General features: G+C 52.8%; 1 protein-coding gene across 1 annotated transcript; it reads right to left on the reverse strand.

Moving 5' to 3' along the window:
• Positions 1 to 2148: 2148 nt before the first annotated feature.
• On the reverse strand, positions 2149 to 8590 carry BARHL2 (BarH like homeobox 2). Its single transcript, XM_063625523.1, has 3 exons — positions 7216 to 8590; positions 5169 to 5394; positions 2149 to 3263 (listed from the first exon to the last, which is right to left on the reverse strand). Exons 1-3 carry the CDS (start codon positions 7850 to 7852, stop codon positions 2951 to 2953), a joined length of 1176 nt encoding a protein of 391 aa, XP_063481593.1. The 5' UTR covers positions 7853 to 8590; the 3' UTR covers positions 2149 to 2950.
• Positions 8591 to 9474: the final 884 nt, after the last annotated feature.

Consider the following 9474-nt stretch of genomic DNA (forward strand, 5'->3'; position numbering starts at 1 on the left):
AGGAAAGGAAAGGAAAGGAACAAACGAACCAGGCACCCACCCAACTTCCTGGGACAATATCCCCCACCCCACAACATCCAATCTGTCCAACTTGTATGCAACAGCAGGTAACCAAACAAATTTAGAAAGGACATTGACACATTCAGCTGCATGATTTAGGGGGTGAAAGAAAACATGACTTTGAAGAAACTTGGATTTGGGGAGGACTCTAATGGATCCTGAGTAATTGCTAGCAGAAGAGCAATATGAGGTTAATTAAGAGATCTTGGTCTCTGTAGGCACAGTGCTTCCCCCTGCATTGTCCACCTCAGGAGTCCAAGTTCAGCCTTGAGTGTAAAGCGGCAGTGGGCAGACTTCCCGGCCCACCCTCCTGCAGGTGGCTGGGGACTGCTGGCAGCAAATGGGTGCTCTGGCCTTATTTGGATTTGTAGTTTTGTGTGTTTTTCATACCTGGATCTGAGTTAATTCTTTGTAAAGATTCTTTGTATGCATAAACTCTGTGGCCTCTCAAATCCCTCCTTGTGCCTAGAGTTGACCAGCCCCAGTTTCAGTGCAAACAGAAGCTATAGCACCCTCAAACCTTGGAGAGTGCCTTTTTAGGCCTAGGCACACCACTTTTAAACTGTTTAAACTTGATCAAAAAACTCAACTGCAAGATGAAACAAGGAGGATCTGCTAAGTGCCGAGGTATTGGACATCCTAACTGGACATAGCGGCGCCCAATTTCCAGCCAAGCCCAGCTATCTGAGTTTGTCTCTGAGAGCTAAGCAGGCAGAAAATGAGAAGGGCCAGTCCAGACCCTTTTGTTAGAATCAAACAAGACCAAGACCAAGTTTAAAGCAAATTGATGAGCTGGAGAGAAATCTGCAAACCACTTCCTAATTAGCCAAGGTCTGATCAAGGTGCCCCAGGCAATTTCCACCCGGATTTCACTTTTTTTCCCTCCTTCTTTCCCACCCCTCCTAAATATACATTCCCACGTCACTTCACATTTTTAAAAACATTTTTAACTACACTAAGATTCAACCATCAGAGAGAGTTGGAGGCCAGGTCCAGATGTATTTTAGCTGCTTGTATTACCCCTTTGTCACTGTACTAGGGCAGGAGTGAGGATAGAAATGTGAGGATGCCCAGATAGGAGGTCTGACTCCGGCTACCCGGGAAGTGACCCGGGGTGGGGGCTGGAGAGAAGTAGGAGCAACCTAGGAACTGTATGCTCCACTAAGTGGCTCCTTCATACAGTCCTGAGCACTGAGCCTGGTGGGAAGCCAGCCTGGCGGGGGGTGAGGGGTGGTGCTTATGATTGACTTAGGCTAGGGTGCTACAAACATTTACTTACACATACACACTCCTAAAGCAGGCAGCGGGCCTCCTCCACACTCTGGACAGGGTCTCCTATTTTGCAGTCCCAGCTGTCCCAGGGGTGCAGATAAAAGGCTTGGCAGCCAGTCTCAGCCTGAGTTCACCGTTGCAAAGGAGCTCCAGGCATCGCAGCACAACGAACTCACTAGGACAAGCGGTTCCGTATGGGGCTGGGGGCTGGACGCCCACCGCCAGGGACTGAGAAGGCAACGATCAAAGCCGCCACAAGGGTTTGTTAGCTGGCCCTCTCCAAGTCCCCCGGGGGCGTCCTAATTGCTCGTCCCACAGCCTCCCGCTCACAGGCTGTCCGACCGCGCGGGCGCCCAGCCGCGGGCAGCAGAACAGCTGCGAGGCTCGAGGAGCGTCCGCCTGCCGCCCAGCCCCTGCCGGCGTTGTCATCGCTGCCCAGCGCTTGGGACCCTCGCTGCCCCAGGAAGACCCCTAGAAGAAGGAGGAGGGGAGGACAGAGGGATCACCACACCGGTGAAGCTGGCGCCTCTATGCAGGTCAGGACGGCAGCAAAGTTGGCCGCCGACTTAGCCAGCACCCGCAGCCTACAGATTTTCTCCCACAGCCTCCAGGGTTACTTTGAAACCATCCACTTAAAGAGAAAGGAGCTCATACATATCAAATAATGGTTCCGAAGAGGCCAGCACGACAAATGGAGCTGCTTTTATACAAGCCAACCCAACCTCTTTACGGATTTTGTAAATTCCTAATATTTCAGAAGAAATTTGTTGTTCTAAACCAAGTCAGCACTTCATCATAGTACATTCTGCTTTAGTAAAATCAGCTCCCTTGGATTTCATCACTTGTTAAAAAAAGATAAACTTTATTTTTGTAATTTTCAATCACAAAAAAATCTATATTTTTGTCTAAGCATTTATTTTACTGAATCGAAAAGACATGAAAAGAAAAATCATGTTTTTACTAACGTATATAAGTGACTCTTTTTGGACAACATATAATAAATATGATATATCACTTATCACTCAGTCTTTCAAATGTACATTTTTTTCATATTATGGAGCATGCCACTTTTCCAAAAGAAAAAAGGTCATGAGAAATCAGTGCAAAGTTCTCAGTTACCCTCCTCTTTTCTCTGGGCAGACGGAATGTCCTCGGCAACGCCCTTTGCCTCAGCACTTGAGGCTGGCTGTCCATCTACGGTTCACTCTGCCTGTGCGGTTTCCGCTCCGTGCCCTTCTTTCTTCCCTCCTTAGCCCTCCCCCCTCCCTCCCTCCTGCTTGTCCCTAAAGTCATTTTTGAAAAAGAATTTGAGGTTTTGTTTTTGTTGATGTTTTCACTTACTGGTCGCACTCTGTGTGGGGTCAGCATTTTCGCCAGTCACACTGCTGTGGGGGAGCTTTCCAGCCCTGTTTCTAGGGGTGGGGACATGGAGAGCAGAGGGCTGGCTCCTCTTTGGGGGTCCCCTGCCCACTGGTAAGCATCTTCCTCTCTTACTCCTCTGCCTTCCAGAGTCGGCTGCAAGGGAGGCCTAGTGGCCTGGAGCAGGGAGAGGAGGGGCAGCAGTCCGGGTTGGGCAGGGATATGGGAAAGGGATTGCAGTGCCTTCGCTGCAATGTTTTCACCGGGGGTGTGGGGTGCCCGGGATGGGGCTGGACAATGGATTAAGGGCTGGCTGTCCCCCAGGCCCTAGACCGTGGATGAGCACGCGGGGCACCAGGGGCCGCTGCAGCTGGGGATGGGGTGCTGGAGGAGTCCGGTACATGCTGCTGTACATGGCAGCGGCAGCCGCCGCTGCCGTAGTGCTGTCCATGCTGCCCAGCAGGCTTGGGTGATAGAAATAAGGCGATGGAAACATCCTCTGCAGCGCCGAGTAGTTCCCTGCCTCGGCCAGCAACTCCAGGCCCACCGCTGTCTGCCGCTTCCACTTGGTCCTGAAAGAAAGCGGGTGTGCAGGCATCCAGCAGCTGTGGGCATAGTCCAGGCACCAAGACCCAGCCCCTTCTCTGGCCCCTTCCTGCCTTCTTCTTTCTCCCCTGGGTGGCAGGAAGACTCAGAGACCTCTTCAAACTGGCAATGCACCACATCTCCTGCCCCAGCCTTGCTCCCAGAAAGACCCAAACCCAAAGCCAGTTCTGTAAATTACACCTTCAGTGGCTGAGACCCTCACAAATGAAATCCTGCAAGCCTTGCTTCCTTTTCCTAAATCTCTGCTCTGCTGTTGCCCCCCCCCCTTGTAGTTTGGCTACTTCTGGAAACTTTCCTTAGGGCCAAAGGAGACTTCCACAAGCACTCACTTTCCTCATTCCTTAGTTCCCCTTCCACATCCCCCCACTCCCAACAATCCCAAAGAGTCTGCTCTCAGCCCCTCTTCCGTCCCCCTCAGGCTGAGAGAGAAGAAACTGTAAACAAAGGGATGCAGAGACTCCTAAGCCAGGGACCCCAGCCCTTCTCAGTCCCCAGGGCTGGGAGACTTATTTCTCTCAAAAGCCTGACAGGACCTTACAGTGGGCAGGGGGCTTAAGGGGAGGATGGCAACAAGGTCTCAAAATGGAATTCATTTGAGGGAGGGTTCTCCCAAGGGCAAAGTACCTCCTGGCCATTCTGAGGCGGGAAATGCATTTCAAGGTATTTTCTCCTCAGAGAGAAAGTAACAATTACAACCTGTGATCAGCTTTTCTCAGTCTCCTCCCTCCCCCACTGCACACCCTGCTAGGAAGAAGAGAGCAGGCGTTCGCTCAAATGCCTTATGAAGGAACGCAGGGCTGGTGGGCCATCCATACCCGGCAGCTCCAGCCAAATTAATAAACATGTCGCCCATTTTAAATTGGTTACAAATGACACTAATGTTTTCCGACAGAATTAGGGTGGCTGAAACCGTATGTAATGAGACAGAAAATTATGGTAAAGATGACAACTGGATGGGCATTTCCAACTGCACTTATGGACGATTAGAACACAAATGGGAGAAAAGGAGGGGGAGAGAAAATCGAGACAAGGAGATGAGCGCCAGGCTTGAAAACACAGCAAAACCTCTGCCTCAGATTGCCCAGTTTCCACTCTACACTTCGCGGCCCTGCGAGCACTACCAGCCACTTTTGCTTCCTTAATTTCCCTTCTAGAGAAGGAGCAGTGCCAGGCAGGCTCTGCAGCACTCTAGCTCCATGTTGAGACAGCAGAGGCAGCCAGTACAGGGGACAGAGACACACTCCCTCCTTCTTCCTGTTTGGATGCTTGGCCAGCTACCGATTCTCCAGCCTGCGGCCGCCAAACCTACTCTAACACAGCTGGGCTCTCCCAGTCTCTGCAGCTACACTGACCAAGGCTTGGATTCTGCTTCTCCCAGCCGCCTCACAGGCCAAAGCAAAGACATTTACGCCGAGGCTGGAGGGACAGCTCTGTGGAGATAGCAATAGCTGGGCCGGGCCGTGTTGTCGGCTACAAATCTTTGGAACCAGGCTGGGCTGGGCCCAAGGGGTGCACCGCGCAGGCTCTCTGGACCTAAGTGTCAGCTGCACAGATGTCTCAATTTGAGAAGGTGTGGCTTCATTGATTTGGGGATGAAGTGGGGTGATTTCCAGCGGCTCGGGTTTCAGAGGAAAAGTAGCACCTGTTAAAGCACTTAGAAGTGCAAAATTGTCCAAATTCCAGCTGCCCTTTGGTCCCTCTCACCTTGGGGGTGTGGCTCATCCCTGCCTCATCCTTAAAGCACCCAAGTGCCCACTCCAGGGTCACTCTCAGTCCTTAGAGTCTCTGGAGGCCAGGAGGGAAGAAGATTGGTACAATGATCATGACTTAAATGGCCAGACACCTTTGCTCCCCCAAACTGCCTCCCTTACCTGCGGTTCTGGTACCAGGTCTTGACTTGGGTGTCAGTGAGGTTGAGTGCTGCAGCCAGGTCCATGCGATCCTGCACGCTCAGGTACTTCTGCCGCTCAAAGCTACGCTCCAGTTGATTGAGCTGGTGGTCGGAAAAAGCTGTCCTTGCTTTTCGAGGCTTCTTGGCTCTCACAGGGGGACTCTCACGGCTACTCGTAATCTCCCGGTCTCCTTCCTCCTTTGTCCCTACCATAGAAACCCAGCCACAGTGGTAAGTTAGCCTGGAATGGGGAAGGACTGAGTGTCCTCCTGGCATACACTTCCACATTCCCAAGCCGACTACTGGCCTCGGGGGACTACACTCTGCCACCCCTAGAACACATACACACTCAGGCCTTAGCCCGTGTGGAGGAAGAGGATTGTTTTCAGACTGGAGAGTATGGGACCTTGTTCAGAGGTTCTAAAGAGGGTCTAAAAGGGTGTCTGATCTTCACGTGGTTGGAAGTTAACAAGTAAAAATTTTTTAAAATAAAACGTTTGAAAAGGGTTATTTTGTTATTGTTTCCTTGATTGAGAGAGATGCTGTCCCTTTTCTTTATTCTTTTCAGTATGACTTTGTTTCACTGATTTGATTTTCAAACTCAGTAAAAGATTTTCTACTCTTTTTTTTTTTTTTTTTGAGAAGGCAGCATCTTTTTCATTTTACTTTTTTCTGTTTTCTGAAAGTTATGGGTGTTTGTTTTACTTTTTCAGATGTACTTGGGAAATGTTGGAATCAAGCTTTCTGAAGCCACCTGCATCAGGTCTTTTAAAGCTTCACAAAGAATATGTCACCCAGACACCGAGTTGAGCTCAAAATCACCGAGCCCATCCAGGTGACAGCATGGAGATTTCCGGATTCTATTTGTCAACTTTGGTTTTTTACTGAAATGCTGGGAAATCGATATGTCAATCCCTCCCTGTTTGTACCCGTTTGTGCAGTGCTCCTTGATCTTCCCTGCAGGAAGAACAATAATCTCTCTAATTGACCCACTGGGGAGGTTGGTGCACAAAAAATCGCCAGACCAGACTGTACATCTGTTTTGGACACTATTATGCTAATGCTATAATAGTAAAATGAGGAGCCAACATCCTACCTTCCAGACAGTCAGCACATTTCTTTACCAGAAAAACAAGGATCAATAATAATAAACAATGTATCTGTAAAGGAAGAAAAAGCTCTCCTGGTATGTTAAAACTCTTGCCATGCAAAGACTACCACATTTACTTATGAAATTGTCTGAGGAGAAAATGGGAAAAGGGAGTTGAAGGACAATTTCCATTGTCATCTTATCTTTTTTAACAAAAAAAAGATTAATCCAATTTCATAAGATTTTATTTTTATAAATGCTACCTCCTAATTACTTGTAAGGGGCCAAAAATCTTTGTAGGATACAAATACTCAGTTGAGGCCATAGGGTAAGAAGGTTGCTTTTAAGAAACTGATTACACATTTTTACGGGCTTCCCTATACTAACCACGATCTAATTTTTTTTAAAGTTGCTCTACTCATGAACTCAGAAATTTTTCCTCCATTAAAACCGATAATTCCTGTGATGATGTTTAGAAATAAAGTCGGGGGGGGAGTGAAATCACTTGCACTAAAGAATAAACACCAGGTTGTGATCACACCCACGCTAGCTAAGTGGTTTCTCTCTCCCACCTCCCCTCATTCCCATTCCCAAAGTCTCGGCTAGAAAAACCCCAAGTCTATCCCTTTTATCAACGAAAAGTATTTCCAGTCGGATGCGCTCCGCCGCCCCTCAACCCCCAATAGATTAAAATTAAATAAAATGAAGGAGCTGGATGGCCGTGAAGGTTGTGGGGTAGAACAATAAACAGAACTTCGAAGAGTCCCCACATCGCACGCCCAGGCCTCCCTTCAGCTCGCAGTCTTTTGACCGTCGCCCAGTCGCCCGAGAAGCTCCTGGAATCGCTCCCCAGCAGAGATTTGCTGAAGGCTGTAGGGGAGATTGGGAACCAGGAGGACAAGCTAGACGGCCGAGAGCGCTGGGTGGCGGGACTCACCGTGGCATTTGATGTCGCCCTGGGAATCCTCCCGCTTGTCGAGTTTGGTTTTGCTGTCCTCTTGCTCGAGCTTTGGCCTGAAGCTCTCGTGCATTGCGTTGCTCTCCTGCTTCGGGGTGTGATGGGGAGAGGATACGCTGGTGCTGTAGGGTGCACATGCCGCCAGAGGTTTGCTGTCACCCAAGATGTCCTTAATTAAAAAAGAAGACGTGGAAGTCCTGGGGGCCGAGGCGGCGGCCGAGCCCAGCTGCTGGGCGGGCGGCGGCGGCTGCTGTGGCGGCGGCGGCGGCTGCTGTTGGGGCGAAGGCTGCAAACTTTGCGTCGGGGCCGCGGCCGGCGGCGGCGGCGGCGGCGGCTGCTGGCTGTGGTGGAGGTGGTGATGATGCTGGGTCGCGTCTGCTACCAGATGCGGCTCCGGGGGCTCCATGGTGACTGAGATAGGAGAAGAAGGCGCCGTCCCTACGGTATCAATCTCCGAACAGGGAGATGGGGTGGCCTGACTCCTAAAATCCGCGGTCCTGGCCTCACCGAGCGGGCGGAAATCTCCATTCATCATGCCCGGGCTGCCTGAACTGGCACTGGACAAAATCGTGTCTATTCCAAAACTCGACCCGCTGGCCCCTTCCATTGTTGTCATTTCTACATGAGGTCCACGCCACTCCGCCGTTCAGCAGCCGCCCCGAACCAGCGAAGGCAGCTATCGATCGTAAAACAAAATAAACACCAACAATGTTGCCGCCGCTTAAAAAAAAAAAAAAAAAAAAAAAAAAAGGTGGGGCGGGAGAGAAGGAAGGGTAATTGGGAAGTGGCAATCTGGGGATACTTTCGACACAACTTTTTTTCTCTTATGCAAAAAGTAGGGGTGGGAAGAAAAAAGATGCGGGGGGCGGGGGAGTTAAAAAAATTTCTGAGAAAGCTCGGAACTTGCGCTCCAGGAACGACTGCGCACGTGGCGCGACGGTGGCGGCGCGGAGGACCCAGGCGAAGGCGCAGGCGGCGGGAAGCTACCCCAAAGCCGCCGCCGCCGCCGCCGCCGGAATCTGCCCACAGCCTGGCACCGGGCGGCAGCGGTGGCGGCGGCGGACGCGGCAGGTGCAGCGACCGCGAAGCCCGTGCGGCCGCGCGCCCTCAGAACTCCCCCGCGGCTCCCGAGGTGGCAGCCGCGCGCCACTCGGCAGCCCCGTAGCCGAGTTTCTCAACTTTCTTGGAAAGTTGCGGGGCAGACACGGCCGCAGCGGCTGCGGCAACCCGAGGAGGAGGAGGAAGAGGAGGACGACGAGAAGGAGCAGGCACAGCCGGAGGAGGCGACGGAGACGTGATGCCGGGCGACTCCGGCCGCTGCCGGGCGCGTTCGCTTGTAATCCGGCAGCTCGCGGGCGGCGCCGACCCCCTCCCGTGACGTCACGGCCACCGCCGCCGCTCCCCGCGCCGCGCCGGGCCCGCGCCCCCGCCGCCGAGGCCGCGCGTCCGGCCCCGCGCCCCCATTGGCCGCGCCCGCGCGAGCGAGGGACGCCGACGTGCTGGGAGCCAATAGGCGCAGCGCTCGCGAGCCCGTCAGCGGACTCGGCTCGGAGTGCGCTGCTCTTTTGAGAACCCGCACATCCCTGCGCCCGCAGCCCTGAGCCGAACTCCGAGTCCGGTGGTCCCGGTGTCCACAATCACGAGTGCGGGGCAAAGGGAGAGGGAGGAAGAGATCAGAGGGAGACCAGAGAAAGGGAACCAAAGGGGAGAAAGAAAAACAAAAGTAGCAAGGATTTGCCCGTTTTCTTAAGTCAGAAGAGAGAGAGAAAAGGGGACGGGAAGGGACTTACCTTTGGGCTCCAGCGTGGCCGCCCTCGCAGCCTCCCCAAACGCGCGCGGGAATAGTCCGAAGACATTAAGAGCGGAGGAAAGAGATCCCTAAAGGAATCCACAGAAAAGTGTGTCACTTCAGGCGCCGGAGCCTTGCATAAGCGAGCGGGTCGGCTATGGGCTCTGATTTCTTCCCCAGCGAACCCAGGCGCTCGGGCTCGGCCTGGCGGACGGCGGATCCCCGAGAGAGACACAGCCGGGTCCGTGTCCACCAGGCACTCTCGGGGAGGACAAGGCCTGAGGCTCCAAGCTGGGGACACAGCCTGGTCTCCAGTGAGAGCCCGTGCTGGAAAAAATGCCTGGCCAGACGCTTTCTCCCGAACCGGGGAGCTAATGCCCGAGGCGTTCTCTGGTGGCGGGGGCAGCCACGGTTCACTGCGGTGTCGGGCGGGCGCAGGGCTCAGGACC

This window comes from Symphalangus syndactylus, chromosome 12 (assembly GCF_028878055.3).
Source record: "Symphalangus syndactylus isolate Jambi chromosome 12, NHGRI_mSymSyn1-v2.1_pri, whole genome shotgun sequence".
NCBI classification, from domain to species: domain Eukaryota; kingdom Metazoa; phylum Chordata; class Mammalia; order Primates; family Hylobatidae; genus Symphalangus; species Symphalangus syndactylus.

Bases quoted from the DNA above. Each gene is read 5' to 3' on its own strand.
- BARHL2 (XM_063625523.1), bottom strand. From the start codon at position 7,852: ATGACAACAATGGAAGGGGCCAGCGGGTCGAGTTTTGGAATAGACACG. The intron at 5,395-7,215 runs GTGAGTCCCGCC...TTTCTATGGTAG, and splicing joins GGGCGACATCAAATGCCACG to GGACAAAGGAGGAAGGAGAC. The intron at 3,264-5,168 runs GTAAGGGAGGCA...GCTTTCTTTCAG, and splicing joins ACCTGGTACCAGAACCGCAG to GACCAAGTGGAAGCGGCAGA.